Here is a 25552-nt window from a genome sequence, read left to right as displayed (position 1 = left end):
AGCACAAATGCACGTGGGTGCCAATCTATCCAGAGCCGGTCTGACAGGATGACAGAGTAAGTGGTTACAGTGTGATTAGAGCAGCTGATATTAAATCTGCGCGGTACTTACTGTCTCCATAACACTGCAGGGGACCCACTCTATAGGCCGCTTCTGAACCGGATCTGCTGATGTCACCCACAGCCAGCGCTGCAACCGGCAAATGCTCTTTATGTGACAGCAGCCCGGAGTCATTAGACCTGTCAAACATCATATACATATCATATACATACATCATATATATATATATATATATATATATATATATATATATACACACATTTACATATACAGTACAGACCAAAAGTTTGGACACATTCTTATTTGTAATGTTTTTGAAAGAAGTTTCTTATGCTTATCAAGCCTGCATTTATCTGATCAAAAATACTGATTTTTTTTTCAATATTGTGATACATACACACACACACACACACACACACTTTTTGTACAATACCTGTATTTTTATTGCATTTTTAATTTATTATGAACAAAATAATATGAATCAAATGCGTTGGCTCAGCAAATAGGTATTATTTACATACCTAATTATGCCTGTTAAAATGTACTGGAGCTACTTCTACTTTCACTGTTCATATTATTGCTCTATCATACTTCATCTTTAATTTAATAGCACAGTGAATATTTAGAGCTGCTCCAGCAGGGCTCAAGCAGTCAAGAGCAGTGAGTGATTTTCTGTCTTCTGTTGTTAGATTAACACTGAGGAAAAAATACAGCAGCTACTGTATATCTGCTCGTATCCAATATGGTACAAACACGTTTTCTTTTACTTAAGTTCACTTAAGACATAATTGACTCTATTTCACAAAGATACTTGCCTAAACGGGCATTTTGACATCATTTTGTGTGACATTAGAGAGAGAACTGAATTCAATAGGCTATTCACGCGCTGTCTGAAGCTTGGTTTGTACTCAACACGTTCGTATGAGCGTGTTCGGATTTTGCACACAGACAACTTCTTGAAAACATCATCTGATTACTGTACTGCCTTCCTGTAATAATGTAGGCAACGACTCGTTAAACATAAATCATGTAACAGTCAGATGACGCATGTGCTGAGTGAACGATCAGCAAACAAGAGCATGCAACAGAAATGCGCACTCGCTCTTTCTTTACCGTTAACATTAGTAATATGCTTCTTATTTTACTTTCTTTGCTATAATATCCAACTGAACTACAAACATCCAGCGACGTTTGTGAAAAAGGGATCTGCACCCGACAAGCTCTCACCTCTGTTTGCCACTGTGCGCTCAATCCATTATTTCTTTTATTTTAAGCAATCAGAAATCTAGGTGGGGGGGTTGCTGGTTTGTACATTTGAGAACAACACAACCTCATTTCATGTGAACCGTGAATCTCGTGAAAACTGTTAAGAACATGTCCAGATCATATTACACCCATAAATCAAAAGATGATATATATTTTTGCAACATTATTGCATTGCAAGCACATTTCTCAATCCCCATTTGAGAAAAAGCTAAGTTGGAAAGAGAAGCACATTTGTAAAACTTATTTATCTTATTGCATCCTGGTGCTAGTTTTGAATGGAAGCTTGTTTTTTTTTACCACAGTATAAAAAAAAATGTAATTGAACTTTATATCTTGCAATTCGGACTTTATTTTTCAGAATTGTGAGATATAAACTTTCAAATGAATTTATAAAGTCTGTTATGTAAGTATGAACTTGTAACTGCAAGAAAAAATAATTGTGGGATAAAACGTCACAATGACCTTTTTGCATTTTTTATTCCATGGCTAAAACTTAGCTTCCATATTTTTGTTACATACTGATAAAAAAAAAAAGGGTCTAGATGGTAATTCTGCAATTCTGCATCAAGTATAAAATATTTACTATATTAACATCTTTTGTTCATTATTTTTATTTGCATTAAATTACTTTGCCAATTAAATATTATATATATATATATATATATGATTCAAATCTCTGCACGGCATTTTTCATTTTTCAACAAATGTTTCAGTATAGTGTTGTATAATTTTATAATTTTATAAATTATAACAAATATAATTTTCTTTTGACTTGAGGCTGAAATATGAACCGGACAGTCATTTGCGTGTGTGAAGAGAAAAGACCTGTTCACAACAAGGATGATAACTATAACAATAAAGACATAGTTCTAAAAATCATTCTTAATGTAAAAGAATAGAAGTCCACACCACAGCTAGGAAAGATATCATTGGAATCACTTTCTGAACGATTTCATCCAGCTGATGAATGCTAAAAACACTGACAGCCAATCAGAATCCATCCTTGAAAGAGCATTTAAAGTGGCAGACGACAAAGCTGCAGCACACGCTTGTAATAAACAGGACAGTATTGTGCGTTAGCGTGACACTAATATAGTCACAACCGCCTCTCCTTTAGCAGATCTCTGTTTGTGTGCAACAGAGGCACAGTTATGGCACAGTTTTGATTCCTTTACACACGTTAAAAGCTCTCTGCGAGATCTCAGCTGGTAAAAACGCCATCATATGTAGGCTACACACATGCAACGAGCGCATTTAGCCCAGCACACAGCATGGCTGATATTAGTTCTGTTGCAAAATATACATTAAAAAAGCCTGGTTTTATATTTAATTTTGGTGTTTAAAATGACAGTGTGAATGCTAAACTGTAAAAAAAAAAAAACAATCAGGTCTCCAATTGAACATTTTCTAGTGACTGATCACATCTAAATTTTTCAGTTGGCCAAATTAAATTTCTGTGAATTAAATTGCATCAATTTACAGAAATTCAATTTGGCCAACTGAAACATTTAGATGTGTGATCAGTCACAAGAAAATGATCAATTGGAAACATTCTTTTTTTTACAGTGTAAGTGAACCAGGACTAAATGCATCATTTATTTTTTGATCCGGACCAAAAGAACCAAGAGAACCGAGCTACAAGTGTGAAGAAAGCCTGCTGACGTACCACTCTTTGCTGTCGGCGTCACAGTTGCAGAAGTGTTCAGGATGCACACAGTTATCCTGCAGGCCACAGGCACACTGCTGGCTGCCCGGCACCGCTCCGCCCCAGTACATGTGCGCTTCACCCGTCCTGCCCAGCCACCAGGTGAAGGGGGTGCCATCTGCAACAACCACACCAACACACAGCGGCCATAATGAGACGGATGCAACCGCCCTACAAAATGATGCTTACACGATGAAATGAGACATTATAATAATAATAATTTGTTACATTTATAAAAGGATTTTTTTTTTAAATAAAGCACACCCAGAAATGGCTCAGAGGTTACTCTTTTATGAGATAAAGTTATATTTAATGTTTTTATTACCAAATTTGTCTCAGGTGTTTCTACGAAAGCTCCCCAAAAGAAATAAAAATAGACACAAACGAGTCAAATGATCTAAACGAATGAATTTGAGTTCATATTAGGGCTGCACGATTTGGGGAAAATATATAATTGCGATTATTCTGGGTAAAATTGCGGTTGCGATTTAAAATGCGATTATTGTTATTATAATTTTTTTACAAATGAAAAGTGTGTGTTTATAATATTTTGTGTTTTTATATTAATGTGACTAATAATACTTATTATGATTATTATTACTGCAAAAAATATTTTTAAAAATAAGAAATATTACCATTACAATAACATTTTCATAATTACAAATAAAACAGAGTAGGTCAGAACAAATATAACTGTATAATACTAATACTAATTATTATTATTATTTTTGTAATATTTTACAGAAAACATTTTACACACACACAAAAAAAAAAAAAAACTGCTGGGTTACCTATTAATATGCAGACAGCCAATGACTAAAAACCGTTAGAAAGGTCTAAGCCTAAGGAGTTATTCTTAAAGTCTGTCTTTAATATGAAATATGAACCTCTTGTGCATCCACTGTGGGGGAAAAAACTCCTGTACATTGAAGAAAAACATGGATTGTCCAACACATTTATATTTTTTTAAGTTTATTGAGTTTTAAAATGTATTATTTTCTTATTATTGATTACCCAAAAGTTTTTAATTCATACTGAAAGCCAGAGGGCGCCCTCGAACGGAAAACGCCACATTTGCGTCAGAGAAGTAATTGACGTTAGTTTTCAGGAAATTCATGATGTGAAGCTAACGCGGTTTAAACCGGTTTAAACAGAAGATAGAGACGCTTTGATTAAACATGACGACAATAAACACGACTGCAGCAAAATATGGTGTGTTTGAGTTCTTCAAGCCGTCAAGGGTATTTTCATAATAATAAAGTATATTATAATGCAGTGCTGATTGACATAGAATGCTATAAAATAACGCCTCGTCTGCCTCACTCAGATGAGAAGCCACATCAGCTCACACACACTCGACTGACGATATGAAGTGAGGTAAACATGTTATTAAACGTTGTCTTTTGTTGAACAGGTTTATGAACGCTTCACTAGGTTGTGAAGATGTTTGACTCGTGTTGCTTTTTCGAACGCACGTTATAAGCGACTCAAACTCGCAGTCTTTCAGACGGAGCAGCGTTTATCACAGAGCCGCTCTTCGCTAACACACTGGGCATTTATTTATTTAATTAAAATCGCAGCTTTCATAATCGCACACAAGCCAAATCGCGATTGCGGTTGGATTTCGATTAATCGTGCCGTTTTGATTGCAGACTTTGGTAGACTGGGTAAACCAGCCCGATCTGTCGGGGATTTGATTTCGCTCTGCAACTCAGTCTGGAAACCCGTACATTCTTTTCTACTTCTTCTGTTACACTTTTGCAGGAACCAATCACAGTCGTATCCACCTGCTGCGCTATTGGTTCAACACGATGACGAATAGAGAAGCGATAAGTCACCGTTGATCACGCCTCTTGTGGTCTGATTGGTTGAAGGATTATCCACTAGCGTCCAGTCATTTAAACTATGCTCGTTGATCACGCCTCTTGTGCAGTAGAAAATAAAATCTGAACACATTCTGAGGCAATGTTCTTTTCTCATGAGAAACATCTTAGAAGGAAATTAGACGTTTCTGCTAAAGTTAAAACATACAAAAAAAAATCAGATAATTTCACCCTAATTTGGTTTTGAGTTTTAGTATTTTTGGGAACTTGTCAAATCTGAGCACAATTTGAGTTGAGGTTGTCTGGAGAAACATCTAAGAAGCAGGAAATGAGATGTTTCTACAAAAGTTCTTCAAAACAAATAAAAACAGACACAAATGGGTCAATAGTTTAGATCATTTAACCCTGAATTTGATGAGGACTGTTTAAGTTAATATGGAGATCTCCACAATCGGAGACATTCTGAGACGATGTGTTCAATCACTGTTTTTCTTTTCTCATGAGAAACATGTGAGAACAATGTAAAAAAATGTATTGTTGGTTTAACTTAAAAAAGTAAGCAATTAAAATTGTGAGTTTATTGAAATATTTTTTTGAGTTGATACAATGAAGGAAATTGGTTTAATAAATAGAAACTCAAAATATTATTGAATCTGAACCTCATAAAATTGTGATAAATCATCACAAATAAAACACACAATTATCCAATATTCTTACAAAATCTTTTAATAATATTTGAATAAAGGTTGTCGACTCTCAAAAAGTTGATTGTATTAACTCCAATTTTTAATGATGTTTGAGATTACCGCTGTCTTTTTCACATGAAAAACATCTGAGCAGCAGGATATTAGATGTTTCTCCTAAAGTTCCTAAAACTAAATTAAAACAGAAACAAATGAGTCGATAGTTCAGATCATTTGACCCTGAATTTGATAAGAAATATTTGAGTCAAAATATGACAAAATATCAAAATTACTGACTTCAGGATCTTAGCAAATCTGAGCACAGTGAGAATTTTAGAGATGATGTGTGTGATAACTGTGGTAATAATGTGTGCTCTACATTTAATCTCATTGCTGTCTAACAGAAATGAGATGTTGGAGAGATCTCGTGTGTGATTTTTCATTTCTAGACGGTCGTCGTCCTGTAAATGCATCTGTCCAGATTTAATCGAGACGAGCATGTTATTATTTTCATTACTATTCACCTGACATTTCCAACATTTCTTATTTACGCCTGACACCGTGCTCTCCTCGTCTCATCAAGAACTCCGATAATGAGAGAACTAATGGACGTAATTACCGTGGGTGCGGAGAGCGCCGGTGTTTCGTGTTTATTTGAGAGACTACGAGAACCGTTATCACCCGACTCGACCTGTGATAGATAGACACCGTACCAAACCGCCCATGACAAACCCACACACACAAACAAACAAACAAACAAACAGGATAAAAGCACTTCAAAGGTACGAATGCACATGAATTATTTACCCTAAAGGTGCCTTTCAATTAATGTAATGCCAAAAAAAGCAGGCGGGGAAGAGATATAACTCAATATAAACTGCCCATATAACAAAGAGTATAACAATCAATTTTAGTTGTTTGCTTAAGCGTCATACGAGCGTCTGCGGATGGAGCCAGGTTTTAATAAGCCTGACCTTTCATATGGAGGGGGCGATCGATATTCCTCATAAAAAGGGCTTACCTGGTGTGTTCAAGAGCCGTGACTTTTTGCAGTGGTAGGAGAGTTCCTGCTCGCAGTACTCCGCCTGGGTAATTATCGCCTGGATCTGCTCCGCGTCGGCGGAATAGTTAAAGTGGGCTAAATGCTGATTTATCCCGGAGGACGTTTTTAATTTGGTGAGCTCTGTGTTATTGTGTTGTATCACCATCCATGCTTTATCTGCAGGGACAAGAGGGATTCAAACGATGAAAAGGCCAAAATGACACTGTGCAGACAGTTTTATTTCAGGGTTTTGCCGATTTTCATCTGTGCAACAGTCACGTGACCTTCAAAAAGGTCACAGGAAGTTCATATAAAAACCTAAAGCATGTGATATAAACTAAACATTCATAAAATCTTCCAAGAACAGCGTCATGACTCTTTATTGATGATTCTACTGTAGGCATAATATGTTCAATTTAACATGAAATGACTTGTTGTAATGTGACTTGAAACATGTTAACAAGAACTAAAACGGAATTTATTTTTAAACGTTTTCATTAATTGAAATAACAATAAATAATATCATTAAAACTTTAAATATTACGTGAAAAAATCCAACTTTATGAATGTTTTTGAATTATTTGAATTACTGAAATTACTAAAACTATAAATGAAATTATTATAAAATGATACTAAAACTATAAAATGAATTATTTAAACACAGAAAACTTATTAAAAATGATAAAAACACAACAATATTACTAAAACGTTTTATATATAAACTGAAAATATAAAAATATAAATTAATTAAATATATTAATAAATACTATAATAGTGTATATAACAGGATATACAAATACAAATGTATATACTATTATAAACAATAAAACTATTAGTATATGAACAATTATTTTAAAACGAAATGAAACATAAATAAAAACCAAACTGGATATTAATAAATACTACACTGTAAAAAAAGTTGTTGGTTTAACTTAAAAAAGTAAGTAACATGGTTGCCTTGAAATGTTAGTTTATTTAAACATTTTTTTTTGGTTGATACAATGAAGAAAATTGGTTTAATAAATAGAAACTCAAAATATAATTGTATCTGAACCACATAAAAATGCGATAAATCATAAAGATAGCACAATTTGGCATGTTTCACTGCGTCATCACAAATAAAACACATAATAAAGGTTGTCGATTCTCAAAAATGTTCATTGTATTAACTCAAATTTTTTATTTCAATTAATTCAAAATTTTCAGGCAACCAGGTAACTTTTTTTTTTTTTTGGGGGGGGTAAATAATACTATATTATTATTAATAAAAGAATGCTAATGTCAAATATATGGAAGCTTGTTTCCACCACAGAATAAAACTATTTAAAAGATAATTGCAACTCTTTATCTCACAATTCTGACATTTATAGCAATTGCAAGCTAGCCAGAATTTCGAGATAAAGAGTTGCAATTACTTTTTTATTCAGTAGCAGAAACGCATTTCTAAAGAAATAGGATACTGAATGAAGAAAAAAAGTGAACCACTGGGAATTGACTGTGTGAGAAATAGGAAAGAAATAGTAATTTTAGATGTGGTTATAAAAAAACATATGAAGTAAGACGATCATGCACGCTAAGACCAGCAATGTGTACCAATAAGAAAGTAAAAGATCTCAACAACGCAAAAGTGAAGATCTGAAGGTAATGTGGTGGATTTCTAAGAAAGCATAGCACTTCAAACGCTTCTTCTATTGCATCAGGCTGTAAAAGCCTTTTAAAAACTTTATTTGTAAGAGCGCCCGCTGCACAGACGTGCTCAAAGGTTGATCTGTCGGGTTCTTCTAAAGTGTTTTTCCGCGAGTGTCACAGCTGACTTCCTCCGCGGGGTGTGACACGATGCGTGAAGGATCAAAAGCTGTGGATTAAAGTCCCAATTACGGAGTGTTTAAAGAGATTTAATCACTTTGGATACGCTGCGTGAGATTCACCTGACATGTTGCAGTAGATTAGTTGAGGTTTGATGGGGCCGCTTCCATCCACGTCTATGTAGTAAAAGCCAGACGTGTTTCCTTTGTGTTTGTACGCCTCACACGACGCTTCATAAATGGCTGTAAACACACAAGTAGGTTAGTCAAACACATAAGAAGTTTTCGAAATGCACACGTGGAGATATAATGAGGTGAGGCTGTTCTCGTTCAGAACTGTGAATGACAACAGTAACATACATAAACGAGTGCGCATTCACACCTTCTCTCTACAGATAAAGTTGTGACCAGTTCATGCAATGTGTGAAAATGCAGCTCACACAAAAACAGCAATTTTGTGTGTGTTAAATGATGTGTTAAACAGGATGGTAAGATTCCAGGACTTGAGATGCTTAGTTTAGATGATCTGGAGAAGCTGGCCTTTATATAGTGTATAATATATGCCCTCATTTGTATCAGCAGGGGGCAAACGTGATGTCTAGCCCTTTTCAACCTTTATTTAAATATTATTTAAAGGAACACGCCACAATTTTTTAGCATAGCTTAGCACAGATCATTGAATCTGATTAGACCGTTAGCATCTTGCTCAAAAATAAACAAAGACTTTTGATATTTGTCCTATTTAAAACTTGACTCTTCTGTAGTTACATTATTTAAGACTGACGGAAAATGAAAAGTTGTGATATGACTAGGAACTATACTCTCATTCCTGCGTAATAATTAACATAACCACTCATTGTACAGCAGCGAAGGTCCTTGATTAAAGAGTGCCGAAGTCATGACGTCACTTTGTAGACCAAAACGCGGAAGTGAGTTAGCATTTTAGCACTTCCGGTTCCCTCGCTCTAAAGTCTATGGTTTTTTGAATGGGTTTTTGCTAAATCGCCTGAAATAAGGTCTGTGGTTAACAAAGCCTCTAAATATTTTCACGTTTTGATCTATGGCATAAAACACACTAGTTCTAACCTGCTTGTGATTTTTTTAAACGTTATTGTGTCTTAAAAACGGCGGTTGCTAACAAGTTGCTAAATGGGACTACATCCTTTGGCCGGGACTTTAGACGTCATCGTGACAAACAGGAAATCTCACCAGCCCGCGTTTCATTCACTTTTGAATTCTGTAAGTAAATGTTTAATACAAATAAAAAACTAGCCTGTGTGTCAGCCTCATGTTCTTATAAGTTTACCTTTCAGTTAATATACATAAAGTTACATATTTAGTCCTTTCAAATAGTAGTGTTTCCAAATATTGTTGTACACAGAAATCTGTGCTATTAAGGTAACCGACCAGTTCTTCATTTCTGTGGAGAGACTGTAGTGTTTTGTTTTGTCCCGAGATGGAACCACAAGTCGTCGAATGAAAGCTGCGCTGTTCTACATGTCTACATTTATAGTGGTTCTCTCCTCGATTATGATCAATCGTCTAAGGAAAATGACATACGATTGTAAATTGATACGGCTAAGTTATAGCTTACGACGTTAGTGCTTCTGAGGTGTTAAAAACACGTTTTTTTTAGCAAACATTCAATCAAACATAATACAGTGAAAAATAATCTTTAAAGTCCATTTGGGGCACGATGATCAGGCATAATAGCCTAATCTTAATCACAAAGAAAATAATATTAAGGTTTATATATACTAACAAAATAATAAATGAATAAATAAAACATTAACAAACGAGAAAACAAATCTCAGAGAGGCACGCATAAACTCAATTCGTTTCTAACATTTTTGGAAAAAACGAATGGGCGATATTTCTCATGAAAAAGTGGATAAGTGTTCATACAGAGCGCAGATCATAATGAGCGAACGCGTTCTTTAACCCTCTGGTGCTCTTCGGTCATTTCTGACCGAAAAATTTTCTGTTTTAAAATTTTAAAAATCCCAGCTTCATCAGAATGATATGAAACTTGGTGACTTTTTTAGCATTAGGTTTGTAAACACACAAAAAAATTGGGGTCATGATTCGAGCATGCTAATTGGTCATTTAAAAAAAAGTAACGTTCATTGTCTTCGGTCATAAATGACCGACCATAGGAAATTAATGGGAAATCGGCAAAAATACAAAAATTCTCTGAATATTTGTGTGTACAATCTACAAATCGGCCACAATGCTGAAAAAAAGTACACAGCAGTAAAGGGGAGACACTCTAAAACATCAAGAGTGTGATACTGACACATCCACTCACACACACGCACACACACGCACACTTATACACACACACACCTATGAAAAATTTAATCTATGAACCACATTTAGAATTTTTAAAAATCACAGCTTCATCTGAAAATTATAAAACTTAGTTACTTTTCTAGCATTAGGTATGTAAACACACACAAAAAAATTAGGGCATTATTCGGGCATGCTAAGTGGTCATAAAAAAATTACTTCCACTTGTGCTCTTCGGTCAAAAATGACCCCCATAGGAAATGAATGGGAAATCTGCAAAAACACAAATATTTGCAGGATATTTGTGTGTACAATCTACAAATCGGCCACAATGCTGAAAAAAAAGTACACAGCAGTATAGGGATGACACTCTAAAACATCAGGAGTGTGATATTGACACATCCACTCACACACACGCACACTTATACACACACACACACATGAAAAACTGAACCTATGAACCACATTTTGAATTATTAAAAATCACATCTTCGTCAGAATGACATGAAACTTGGTGACTTTTCTAACATTAGGTATGTAAACACACAAAAAAATTGAGGACATGATTCGAGCATGCTAAGTGGTTGTAAAAAAAATACTCCCACTTGCCATAGGAAATGAATGGGAAATCTGCAAAAACACAAATTCACAGAAAAAAAATCACCATTTCTAAAAAAAAGTAATAATATAAAAATAGTATTTGATTATTTTATATATTTATTCAAATCCAGCTAAAAAAAATTATTAAATGTGTTGAAAAGTGAACTTGGGAATTCACAAGCCCCTCCATAGAGACCTCTAGTGGATTACACCCATGGTTGCATAATTTCTTAAATAATTCCAAAAGAGGGCGCTAATCTGCCTTCAGTTATTTTTTTTTGAAGGCCTAGTCTCTATTTTAACCTAAAATACTGCAATTAAAAAAAAAATTAAATAAAATGTTTTTAAAAAATATATATTTTATAATTTTAAATGGCAAAAATAGACAATTATTATTGCATAAATATTAAAAAATACCATCAAATCATCTCAAAATACAAAATTAAAAAGAAAAAATATTATTGAAGAAAAATAAATTGCATTGGTTTTTACTGGGGTGGAGGAAGTTTAATTTTTAGGTGTCCAGTCACTTATGACCGGGAAGACAACCAATGTAACCCGTAAACGAGGAGCACCAGAGGGTTAAATAAAGTTTGAGGAAGATTGATGATGATGTAGCTCTGTAGTCTGTTTATAGCCTACCGTTAGCATTTTATATCTGACTGCTTTATTTAGGCTTCAAACGGTATACATGTTGGATTCACTTGTAAAGATTATCTTGATAGACAAAACGTGTAAGGGTCATAACTCTTTGTTGAACACAGATCTTATTTTTTGCGATTGTCCAAAAGTCTATGGGGAAAATGCATCGGCTTTTGATCGAGGGACCCATGCGCCGCTAACTTCCGGGTTGGCCTACAAAGTGACGTCATGACTTCGGCACTCTTACTCAGGAATGAGAGATAGTTCCTAGTCATATCGATCTAGAAAACCTCAACTTTTCATTTTTCCGTCAGTCTTAAATAATGTAACTACAGAAGAGGCGAGTTTTAAATAGATTAGTTTTTAAATAGTTTAAAATAGTCATTTTTTTGAGAGAGATGCAAACGGTCTAATCAGATTCAATGATCTATGCTAAGCTATGTTAAAAGTGCTACCGCCAGACCTGAAGATCGGATGAAAGGATTCGAAAACGGTTTAACTGAAAATGGTTGGAAAATGCGGCTATTTTCAAAAATAGTGGCGTGTTCCTTTAAAAATGTGTTAAGTATATTCTGTGCTTGTGCTTGGAGAAGATGGTTTTATTCGTGATGATAATGCAGACAGATTTTTTTGGCCAGTCTGTCATAGAAAGAAATCATCATGCAAAAACAAGAGAGAACCAACTAAATATTAATACCTGATTACTTTGTAGTCAACTTATGTTTTTTCCTATGAGCTTTTTGTTTTGCTATGCACTTTTTCATAGTAAAATAAAAGCTAAAGGTATCATTTGCTTTTTCTTGATAAATACTTGTGGAAGATAAATTAATTTAACCAAGCTTAGTGTTTTGTTCTTCCCTCATACTTAATATATATATAATATTTTCCTCATAATTTTATGGTTTAATTGAACCTGTAGGGTCATTAAAAATAAATAACCCCTCCACATGTCACTTTTGACCACTACTGTGGATGCGTTTATCATTAATTGCATCAATAGTTTTCATACGTCCTTTTTTCAGCCTACTGTAGTTTTAATAATCAGTTTGTACTGGATAGGACATTTTGTGCATATTTTCATGGCATACTGATCACTTTTATCCCAGAAAGGCTAGGGGAATTCAATTCCTCATGATATGAGCCCTGTAAAGAAACTATATAAAATATGAGGTCAGGTGCTCATTAGCGGCAGAGGTTGAGTTTTACACGCTTATGGATTTACACCAAGTCTTAAAAGAAGTGAAAAGGCCAGCTTTGGTGCCCTAAAAGAGCGTGGAATAGATTTCGTCTAAAATGAAGCACATGTCACTCAAATATTTAATGACGGCAGCATGTAAGAGGCTCACACTTGAGCTGTTTTAAAGGGTGAGCGTTATTGAGAGGGACTTTATAGTGCGACCTCATAATTAGATCTCGTATAAAGCAGCTGTCAGTCAGAGGAGCGTTTGGGGGTTTAAAAACGGAAGGGTATTTCTGCAGTACAGTAGCTGAATATTTCTACACACTTACTGATCTATGACAGCATACAACAACACATGTTTTTATTGGTTTTCTATGTTGACCAAACGGAGATGATTTTGTTTTCTGGTGCTTAGACTGATTAAATATATAAGCCTTTCTATGTGCTTGTCTTTTGAAAGCCAGTCATTCACTTGTCAGAGTAACACAGTTACTTGGAATAAAGGTTTTTTTTCTGGTGCAAATGTACTTTATTCTGAAGCAATATTCTTATCAATATTGTATCAGCTATTACTTTTAAATCAGCATATTTGTGATATATGTCCTCTTTCATTTTTTACCTTTATGAAGTGCATTCTTAGTTTATAAATAAATGATAATTGTTCTAATTATTATAAATGTTGTATACGCACCAAACAGGCATAACATTATTTATCCTAATATTGTGGTAGACCCTCTTTTGCTGCCAAAAAATCCCTGACCCATCGAGGTATCGACTCCTCTAGACCCCTGAAGGTGTGCTTTAAGTCCTGTAAGTTGCCAATTCAACACCTGAAGTGTTGCGTTGTTGTGCTCCTCAAACCATTCCTGAATCATTTTTGCTTTGTGTCAGGAGCATTATCCTGCTGGAAGAGCCACAGCCACCAGAGAATACCGTTTCCATGAAAGGGTGTAGATGGTCTGCAACAATGCTTAGGTAGGTGGTACGTGTCAAAGTAACATCCACATGGATGGAGGACCCAAGGTTTCCCAGCAGAACATTGCCCAAAGCATCACACTGCCTCCGCCGGCTTGCCTTCTTCCCATAGTGCATCCTGGGGCCATGTGTTCCCCTGGTAAGAGACGCACACACCCGGACATCCACGTGATGTAAAAGAAAACGTGATTCATCAGACCAGGCCACCTTCTTCCAGTGGTCCAGTTCTGATGCTCACATGCCCAATGTTGGATATATAATATCCAATATATTTAATATATATAAAATATCTGTATATAATTTTTTTATTGCTTTTCTGGGCTTGCAATCAGGTTTTTGGACAAAGCTTTATTAGTTGACAAACTGAAATCGGTCCATAAAATAATTCCCCCCTATCTCGTGCATATAAAATAAACAGATTGAAATGAACAGATTGCATATAGATTGTAATTAATTTCCTTGAAAGTGAAACCTACAGCAATACATTTCACCCCTAAGCACCTTAATTGATGGTTATCTTCCCCCGTTTGCATTACATCATGAAATCAGAGCTACGAAACAGATGCAGATGGTCATAATTAAAGCTGCTCTGTTTGCATGCAATATTTATGGCACCACACTTCAGATCAAGCGCTGCCTTCGCTTTTTTAGCACAAATACACTGGGAAGTTTAATTTCACAAAATCATTTTTCATTTATGTTTGCGTAATATTACAAAACATATCATGTTAAAAATGTCACAATGAATGTAAGCCGAAGAGAAAAAAGTTAGTCAAGAGTTCAAACTCCAATATAACACAATTAGAACATTCAACGTGATCTGTGGCATAATGAAGCGAGTTACACAACCATGTCAACATTCCGCCTTCACAGTCGTTTCACACTAATTCAATTTTCATTAAAAGTTCAAAACAATGCAGATAAGAAAGTGCATCTCCCTACTCATTTAAAGACATTACTGGCTCGTGTCTGGAGAGGAATATCAGCAGACGAGCACGAGATCCAGCGCTGATTGACAGGGATCGTTCTCAGCGTATTTTATCAACGAAGAGTTAAGCAGTTTGGGGAATAACAAATTCAAAGTAGATACTAACTTAACATGCACAGCTGTATTAATGTAATTGTTCAAGCTATTCCAGTAAGAAGTTATTTTTTAGAAATAAATATTTACACTATATTGCCAAAAGTTTCGGGACGCCTGCCTTTACATGCACATGAACTTTAATGACCTCCCATTCTTAATCCGTAGGGTTTAATATAGAGTTGGCCCACTCTTTGTAGCTATAATTACTTAAACTCTTCTGGGAAGGCTTTTCACAAGGTTTAGGAGTGTGTTTATGGGAGTTTTTGACCGTTCTTCTAGAAGCGCATTGGTGAGGTCAGGCACTGATGTTGGACAAGAAGGCCTGGCTCTCAGTCTCCGCTCTAATTCATACCAAAGGTGATCTATCAGGTTGAGCTCAGGACTGCAGGCCAGTCAAGTTCCTCCACACCAAACTCACTCATCCATGTGTTTATGGGCCGACGCTTTGTGCACTGGTGCACAGTCATGTTGGGACAGGAAGGGGCCATCCCCAAATACTTCCCACAAAGTTGGGAGCTTGAAATTGTCCAAAATGTCTTGGTATGCAGAAGCATTAAGAGATCATTTCAAGCCCAACCCCTGAAAAACAAGCACACACCATAATCCTCCCTCAACCAAACATTACATTTGGCACAGTGCAGTCAGGCAAGTATCGATATATACACCTGTATAAATGATTGGAACACCTGAATAAGTTTAGCCAAGTTTGATTAAACTATCAAAATTTGAAGAAAATATTTTCTATTTTTTAAATATTTAAATATGCGGACAGAACAAAACACTAAACTTGGTTAAGTTATTTATCTGACAAAATTTTTGGCAAAAAAGGTAATCTACAGCTAGAGGTTTTTATTTTACTATGGCAAAAAACAAAAAAGCTCACAGGAAAAAGCATACATTTACTAAACCATTCATATTTTTAGCCGGTCCATTCGTTTATAATTGTTTTGAATGACATCCTGTCCAAAAATTATGTTGGCACAATTTGGAGCATTTTATTGCCTTATCACAAATAAAAAACTGACTCCAAGCACAACTACACAATATGCTTTTTAATAATATTTCAATAAAGGGTGAAGATGGCAATTTTCCTATAGGCCTATCCGAACTAAGTATGTTTGGGGAAACATCTTGCAGATGGAGTAAACTATTCTCTCTGCATTTGACTCCAGATCTGTCCTTGACTTTAAATGTGGATTAAACGCACAGGAAACGTTTGTAGTGTCTGTATATCAGAAGCGTTCTTACAGCTGTGGCAGGTCGCTCCGCTGTAGCCCGTGGCAGAACAGTTGCAGTGAAACGTGCTCCATGACTGCGAGCATTTCCCTCCGTGTTCACAATGACTCGGGGAGCATCTGGTGTAAAAAAGAGGACATGAAATATCATATTTGATGTTTGATCTCAAGGACAATCAGATACAGAAAAAAAACACAATCATTCAGCACTACACATGCAGCCTTTGTAGAGAGTTATGCACGGAAACCTTGCTGTTGGCTTTATCAGATCCTCCATTTGGAAAAGCACATGGTGACATTTTTATTCACACTACAAGAAACATACTCAAGATAGTTTGACAGTACACTCTTAGAAAAAAAAGGTTGTAAATAAAAACTTCTATCAGGCACTTTATATTTAAAACCTTTTAGGGGTTCCCATCATGGGGTCATTTTATGTATTTAGTTAAAATTAAATAATTCATTCTTCATTTTAAGTACATTTTATGAATTAAGCTGTTCATAAACATACATCTCTAGAAAATTCTAGACATTTATTTAGCTGACACAGATGAACTTGTATGACGGTGTAATAAAGGCAGATGAGTGGCAGGTAAACTAAAAAAGCAACGTGACAGGAAGAACGCAGGAAGTCCATGGAACAAAACTCATGTTTGATTTTCAAAGCTAACTACATGATATGAACATAATTTGTCTTTTAAATTTAGAGGCAAACATTTTACCCCGTTGCAAATACAGCTCTGAAAAAAAAAAGCATGTCTACGAGTAAAATATCTTAAATCAGCATCTCTACAAGTATGGAAGCCATTTCATTCCAATGTCTCTTGAAATCCAACACAGGCACACCTCTTCTACTAAATGAAGTGCTGGTTAGGTGATCACCTGAACCAAATCTTATTTAATAAGGAAAATAATTTAAAAAAAACACTTCTGTGGTCATCACTATCCTCTTGCAGTAGGACCAGCTAGGTGGCAAAACAGTGCTATTAGTGCCTCAAAAAAGTCGAAAAGGAAAGTTTTGAATAAGGAAAAGAAGGGTTAAATTCTGACTTTACTGGTGAGGGATACAGTGAGTGACGGGTTGCTTCCATCGTTAAAATTTCAAATATGGGCGGTTCATAAGAACAAGGTCAAGCAGCAGACATTGGGGACATCAAAGCTACAGACCGGCAGAGGGCGTAAACGACTCTCCACTGACCAGAATGACCGCCAACTCATTCGAAGGTCACTCAACAACCATAGGATGACATCGTGACCTACAAAAAGAATGGCAATGGGAGCTGCGGTGAAGTGCACGTCAAAGAAGGTTCGAAACGAAACGACGGTTACTACGAAAAGTAGTGCAAAGCTAGAAAAAAGCCCTTCATCAATGAGAAGCAAAGACGAGCCAGGCTGAGGTTTGCAAGAGACCATAAGGATTGGACTGTAGAGGACTGGAGTAAGGTCATCTTCTCTGATGAGTCCAATGTTCAGCTTTGTCCAACACCTGGATGTCTAATGGTTAGACCAAGGGTCTGCAACCTTCAAAATCAAAAGAGCCATTTTTGCCTCTTTACCACCCAATAAAATTCAAGATCCCAAAAACTATAATAACACTGTATATAAAGTTTTATATCCAGTTTTAATGCATAAAATAACTAAAGCGTGTTGCACTTAAGAAATTACAGAACTACAAAAAATACAACTATTGATATTTTATTGCTGTTTGTGACAATAGAAAACATCAAACTCTTATTAAAAAAACGTGTAGGGTTACTTTTAAACAGAATGCATAATGCATGGCTGTTTGACTCCTTCCCTTTTTTGTGGAAAATAAACATTACATTTTATTTGTTGTTTGCAAATTTCTCGCCAAATATCCAGCACACGGGTAAGCCAGCATCGTCAGCAGTGAAGGCAAATTAATCTGTCCATGAAGCATTAAATGTTCAATTTTCTTCAGAAACATTTCTTTTTTACATTTATCCATTGCTAGCTTACCGAGAATCAAAAAATCCCAAATATTGCGGCACGTGATGACATGCAGCAGTGTGCGACGAGTCCTGTCACTGTGGTGCATGTAGTGTGACGCATATTTGAATTAACAAAATATAAAATTAATTAAAAAAAATATATATATATTTTTTAATTTAACAAGATATCTTCAATCTTGAAAATAAGAGGTTGAAAAAATTAAAAAATAAAATAAAATAGCTTTTATTTATTGATACCCAAATATATTTTTCAAAGCTATGGGGAGCCGCTGCACAGGGATGAAAGAGCCGTCTGAGGCTCTGGAGCCGCGGGTTGCAGACCCCTGGGTTAGAGGAAGGCATGGAGAGGCCTACAAGCCACAGTGTCTCGCACCCACTGTGAAATTTGGTGGAGGATCGGTGATGATCTGAGGGTACTTTAGCGAGGCTGGAATCGGGCAGATTTGTCTTTGTGAGGGACACATTAATCAAACCACGTACACGGTTGTCCTGGAAGAAAACTTGCTTCCTTCTGCTCTGACAATGTTCCCCAACTCTGAGGACTGGTTTTTCCAGCAGGACAATGCTCCATGCCACACAGCTAGGTCAATCAAGGTGTGGATGGAGGACCACCAGATCAAGACCCTGTCATGGCCGGCCCAATCTCCAGACCTGAACCCCATTGAAAACCTCTGGAATGTGATCAAGAGGAACATGGATGGCCACAAGCCATCAAACAAATCTGAGCTGGGTGAATTTTTGCACCAGGAGTGGCATAAAGTAACCCAACATCAATGAGAGACTGGCGGAGAGCATGCCAAGACACATGAAAGCTGTGATTTAAAATCAGGGTTATTCCACCAAATATTGATTTCTGAAATCTTCATAAGTTAAAACATTAGTATTGTGTTGTTTAAAAATGAATATGAACTTATTTTCTTTCCATTATTCGAGGTCTGACAACACTGCATCTTTTTTGTTATTTTGAACAAGTGTTGCTTTCGGCAAATAAATGCTCTAAATTATAATATTTGAATTTGGATTTTTTTTTTAAAATGTTGCCAGTAGTTTATAGAATAAAACAAAAATGTTAATTTTACCCAAACACTTACCTTTAAATAGTAAAACCAGAGAAATTGATAATTTTACAGTGGTCTCTTAATTTTTTCCATAGCTGTTTATTGCATACAAAAGGTGTAATGAGATGCAGATATTTCAGAACTTTCAACTGTCTCCTCTGTCCCCCTCCACCACCTCTCTATCTGCAGACGATCTTGCCCATTTTTTCACAGATAAAACCACAATCATCAGCAGTCAGTTCTCACCTCCACACACACGATTTTAAATCAGCCACATCCACAGCCATATCCACAACATATTCTCTCCTCCTTCTCTACACTCGTTGAGCCTGAAGTATTTAAACTTCTCCTCTCCAGCCATCCCACTACCTGTCCTCTAGATCCCATCCCCTCACACCTTCTACAAGCCATCTCCCCTACAGTCTTACCAGCACTCACACACATCATCAACACATCTCTGCTCCGGCATCTTCCCTACCACATTTACAGTCATGAATCAGCTTATTGATTCATGATTTGGATCGCGTGTCAAACTGCTGAAATCACGTGACACTGGCGATCCGGATCACTGATCGATTCACTGATTCATGACGGTTTGAATCTTTATTTGAGGTTTGAAAACAAACACGGAAGAGAAGACAATGCTGAATAAAGTCGTAGTTTTTGTTATTTTTGGACCAAAATGTATTTTCGATGCTTCAAGAGATTCTAATGAACTAACTGATGTCTCATATGGACTACTGTGATGATGTTTTTATTCCCTTTCTGGACATGCACAGTATACCATACACACATTCAATAGAGGGACAGAAAGCTCTCGGACTAAATATAAAATATCTTAAACTGTGTTCTGAAGATGAACGGAGGTCTTACGGGTGTGGAACGACATTAGGGTTAGGAGATAATGACATCAATTTCATTTTTGGGTGAACTAACCCTTTAAGAAAATGTACAGGACATAAAAAAGGCAGTAATGACACCAACATTTTAGATACCAGTAAAAAATTCACAATTCTCTCTTGTAATTTTGAAAGCTATCACAGCTAAAACTAGTAGCCTAACTAATATAAATTATTATTCAAGACTAGTAAACAGTCAGTAATAAAATAACTTATCAAATTAAAAGCAAAAGCACAAAGGATTTTCAATTTGCAGCTTGACAAAATTATGTGGCAATTATTATTAAAGAATGATAATTGCTTTGCATTTACTGGCTTGATTTATATGGCTGCTGTTGTTGTCTTTGTTAGGCTATTTAGCTGTCTAGTGATTCAGAGTTAATATTTTTACTGAATTGCAAATGTTGATCATTACAATTTTTGAGATTTGTGTGCTGAATTGTATGTGCAGGGTCTAAAATCAACAATCGCCAAGCGGCAAGTGCAAGTAAAAATCGGCGTTGGCGAGTATATGAAGCGGTGTTACTCACCAGTTGCCCTGTAACATTTCTACCAGTGGATGAATGTGAATGACACTCTGGAAAGTTTATGGGCTGGATTGTCACAAAGTATAAGCCTTGACAAATTTATATTTAACCGCAAGAAGATGTGAAAGGGAGCTCATTCCGTTACTCGCATGCTGTATGGGAAGTTTTGTGTGCGCACACATCCGAAGCACTCGCCTAGAAAGCCACGTCTCAGACAGTGTGCTAATACTAAACTGAGCTCTTTTTCATGTCTCCTTGCACTAGAGTAGACATATTCACACAAAATTACGTCAAAAAATAGTGAGTATCCTAGTAAGCATAGTACGTTATGTCTATAAGTGAACGTTAGCAGTTAAGAAAGTAAACCATGTACAGTATCAGTATATTAGATCTGTGTATTCACTCTTAAAGTGACAGCGGACTAATATTCCTGCTGCTGTCTGTGAAAGAAAAAAAAATCACTCACTGCTCTTGACTGAATAACTTTTGCAACTGTATTAAGGAGTAATTATTAAGGATGTTTGATTTTTACTAGTTTGGTTTTATTGTCATTTACAGAATGCAGCATGTGTCTGAAAGAAGGAAGTATTTCCAGTAAAATCCTGATTTCAGACAATCATTTTTCTCATATTTCAATGTCTCTACACTGTAAAAAAATATTTAGAAAAAAAGTTACCAGTTCATAAAATTTTGAGTTAATACCATGAACTTTTTTTGAGATTCGACAACCTTTATTAAAATATTATTAAAAGATTTTGTGAGCATATTGGGTAATTGTGTGTGTTTTATTTCTGATGATGCATGTGAAACATGCCCAATAGTGCTATTTTCATGATTTATCCATTTTTTTAATGTGGTTCAGATACAATAATATTTTAAGTTTCTATTTATTAAAAAAAAAATCCTTCATTGTATCAACTGAAATTTTTAATTTCAATAAACTCAAAATTTTAAGTTAAACCAACAAAAATCAACTTTTTTTAATTTATTTTTTTACAGTGTAGTAGATGTGTCTTTCAAGCAGAGATGCAAGTGGAATATCATATTCCCAGATGTCAAGTCATTTTCATTAGCAGAGACATAATTTCTTCTAAAAAATATCTGTCCAATAATTAAAACTTGACCCTATTTACTGGATTTATCCATGTTCCTGGTCTTATTGTGAATGACTCATCAGTGCAGGTTTTTAATGAAAAAGTAAAATATTGTTCTTGTTCATCATTCATTTGATCCACTGTAGGCATACTGCTAACTTTAAGTAACTTTGGAACTGCTAACTCTCATTAGAGTATTAGTAGATTAGTGCCTTGTTTTCGTTGTGTTGTGGTTGTATTTAGTAAGGCTGCACTACTGGGCCACCGTATGTAAGTGAAGGTCCACAAATCGCCTTTGTGAATGGGCTGGTTAGGAAGCTCACTGTAGTCTCTACCAGCTATTTCTTTAAAAGAAAATATCTCGGTTTGCTTTGAATGTTGAGCGTCGTAACTTTGCAGATGTTGTTTATGCTTAAACAGCAACATTACACACTAGCTAAAGTAAAAAAAAAAAAAAATCTAAGTATAACCAAGGATCCCTTTAACCCTAGCTAAAGTCTACTCAGACTACTGAAATAAAGTGTTACCATTGCAAATCAATATTAAATATTAATTATTTTTAAGCAAATAATGACTAAAATTTGGGTCTGTTTCTTTAATTTATATTTTCTTCATATGACTTTAGAAGACTGCTAATTTACAAAACTTGTGAAACATCCTGATGTTAACCAATCATAATCATAATCAAGTATACTTCATTATTATAATTATAAATCTACATGTATCTGTCTGACTTCATTTAAAGTAGCTTTAAAGCCCCACTTGGCTACTTTTGCTCTCGGGGTCCCCCTACAGTTTGGAAAAAATAATGTCCTCAACTATTGTCGTAAGAGCTGTCCTCCTACAACAGGGGATGCCATCGCGCGTGCATTTGTTGACATGACAACCCTGATAGCCCTGAACTAGTGATGCGCGGGTCGTCTCATAACCCGCGGACCCCGTATGTCTATTTAATGGTCGCGGGTGCGCGGCGTGTTGTAAAAATATATACAGTGGTGCGGTGCGGGCCAAATAACTTCATAAAAGCGTCCCGTGGGTCGGTGCAGCACTAACAGTTCCCCTGAACACTGCAAGAGGAGTTCGAGTTCTTCTGGCGTCGCGTGTGAAATGTCTTCATCCCAGGTAACGTTACAGTCAGTGGCATATTTCAGCATGTCATATGAATATAATTTCATGGGTTTTATTTTTTTCAAACGCCAAATAATCACGATGCTCACGTTTACAAGCCAGCGTCATTATAGTAGTCTATTGGTTACCGTTTTACAGAATCAATATGATACTTCAGTTCAATGTTTGAGTGGTAGGAGATCACCATAACAAACAGGACAGCATCGGTCGGGCACGCCTCCTTCAGCTCACGCCGACGAGCAAACGCTGGTCACATTTTGATCCTCGTCCTGCCTTTAATCCCATCATTTTTTCATTTCCTCTTATTGCTTTCCTCCAACAAAACCTTTTCTTTCTTATTTGTCTCTGCTGCTTCGGACATGACTATATTATCCGACGAACAAAGTTGGGCTCGCACGTCCGAATGTAAGGAAGTGTTTGTGTTGGTGGAAGTGACGTATATGCCGTAAAGCAGTCGAATTTTGTAGTTCTTTTCTTTTTCTCTGGTTACTACCCGAAACCCGAAGTTTAAAAGTACGATTAAAAACGATACAGACCCCATCAGGATATGGCAGACGTGTCATTCAACCTATTGTAAGTCGATTTATCATCACAAGAGTCTTAAAAAATATATTATGAAGGTTGAAAAGTTACCTAGTGCTGCTTTAAATATAGAAGCACAAGCAGCCTGTTTAATTCAGAGAGAGCGTGGCAAATGGGCATGAAAAACTAAAGTACAGTTCAGAATGTACATTGCAGAATCAGCTAATTGTTAATAATTCAAACAAAGAAGAATTATAAAAACTGCATGGTGTTTTTTTCAATCAGTACTGAAATCTGAATCCCTGAAAATCTATTGATGAAACTTTTAAGCTTCAATAATTAACATGTTCTGCAGGGTGTATGTTTTTGTATGTTTTTACAGCTGTATGTTTTTGGTGCAGGAAACCTTGACTAACTCGTCTGAACACTGAACACTTAGAGAAGTAACAGCACACCTGATTTGAGGAACCATTCATGTCTGGAGCTCAAACGCCGCAGGACGACACACACGCTGAACTTTAATACTTTGTGTTAGAGGTTTCATCACACCATTAACCTCAAGATTGACTTCACAAACGCCACTAATAATCATTTATGCCACGATGCCTTGATTTAGAAGCTATAAACTTTTGCTAAGAGCAAAGTAAGGTTAACCAAGTGACTCAAAGCAGACCACAAACACCTTCCAGTTTCTCTTTGTTAAGCGAATCCTTTCTAGTCAGAATAAATGTCCTTGCCTGAGCCAGAAAAAAAAATTCCCTGCCTCTCCTATCTCTCCCGGGAATGCCAGAGGATTATTTGCATGCTCGCATTACTAGCGCTACCTATACAGACAACATCTTTCACCAGATTTCCATTTGTGGCCACAATGATGGTCTAAAAGGATCCGTTCAAACACTCTTTGTCCTGCTTTAGGTGGCCGGGACAGATACACTCTCTGCTCCGGTTTCACGCTTTGTAGCTTTATAATCGGAACAGGATCGAGTGTGTCTTTCATTCCGTTTAAAATGGACACTTCAAACCAAGGGAAAAAACGAAACCACACTTTTTGGCTTCCATGCGACGGCGACGGCATGCTGAGAGCCACGTCTCTTTGTTGGCTCGGATCCCATCATCAGAGCTTTTCAGGCCCATCATTGGGACACAACTGAACCGCAGCGGTCGGCTTCACACTGGGCCGTGGCACAGTCGGACTCCTCTGTTCTCATGTAATCTGCCATCACGAGTAATGATCAGACTTCACTGACTGTCACACACAGAGACGGGCAGAGAAACACGCGGAAAGGATAAATGCGACCACGACTTGCCGAACAGTTGCGTTTTCTCTGATGAGATAATCCCAGAGACACTACCGCTTAGACGTTTGGGGTTTTGGAAAAAGTCATTGATTAAAGTATTTGATTAAACATACAGTAAAAACTAACATATTGCGAAATATTATTAGAATTTAAAATAATTGTTTTCTATTTGAATATATCATAAGATATTATTTATTCCTTTGATGGAAAGCTGCATTTTCAGCATCTTTAATCCAGTCTTGATGTGTCACATGATCCTTCAGAAATCTGATTTGCTAAGAAACATTTCTCATTATTATCAACTTTGAAGACAAATATTTGTGAAAACCGTGATACACTTTCTCAGGATTTGATGAATAGAAAAGAACAGCATTTATTTGTAAATAAAAATCTGCATCATTATAAATGTCTTCACTGTCACTTTTGCTCAATTGAATGCATCCTTGCTGATTAAAAGTATTAATGTATTAGCCAAATTAACAAAAGTAGTGTTATGTTAGTCAAGGTTTCCCACAGCACAAGATGGTTTTGCACAACCATTTTACAACTTCCCTGTAATGCTTGGATGAGAAACAAGTACACAAACAGTGTGCAAGTTATTGATTCATGTTTCGGATCGCCAAAGTCACGTGATTTCAGCAGTTTAACACGCGATCCGAATCAT

At 36.1% G+C, this 25552-nt stretch overlaps 1 protein-coding gene across 2 annotated transcripts in view; it reads right to left on the bottom strand.

Annotated features, from left to right (window-relative positions):
- Window positions 1–25552, bottom strand: part of cntnap3 (contactin associated protein family member 3) — a 183274-nt gene that overhangs the window by 39102 nt on the left and 118620 nt on the right. For both annotated transcript variants that reach the window (XM_067433994.1, XM_067433993.1), the window contains exons 11-15: window positions 16403–16509; window positions 8508–8627; window positions 6559–6756; window positions 2993–3149; window positions 112–239 (exon numbers count right to left, since the gene is read on the bottom strand). In XM_067433994.1, the coding sequence (XP_067290095.1) occupies window positions 112–239; window positions 2993–3149; window positions 6559–6756; window positions 8508–8627; window positions 16403–16509 (710 nt within the window). The remainder of the gene's footprint in view (window positions 1–111; window positions 240–2992; window positions 3150–6558; window positions 6757–8507; window positions 8628–16402; window positions 16510–25552) is intronic.

This window comes from Pseudorasbora parva, chromosome 23 (genome assembly GCF_024679245.1).
Source record: "Pseudorasbora parva isolate DD20220531a chromosome 23, ASM2467924v1, whole genome shotgun sequence".
Taxonomy (NCBI): domain Eukaryota; kingdom Metazoa; phylum Chordata; class Actinopteri; order Cypriniformes; family Gobionidae; genus Pseudorasbora; species Pseudorasbora parva.
This window is presented reverse-complemented; position numbering and strand designations above follow the sequence as displayed.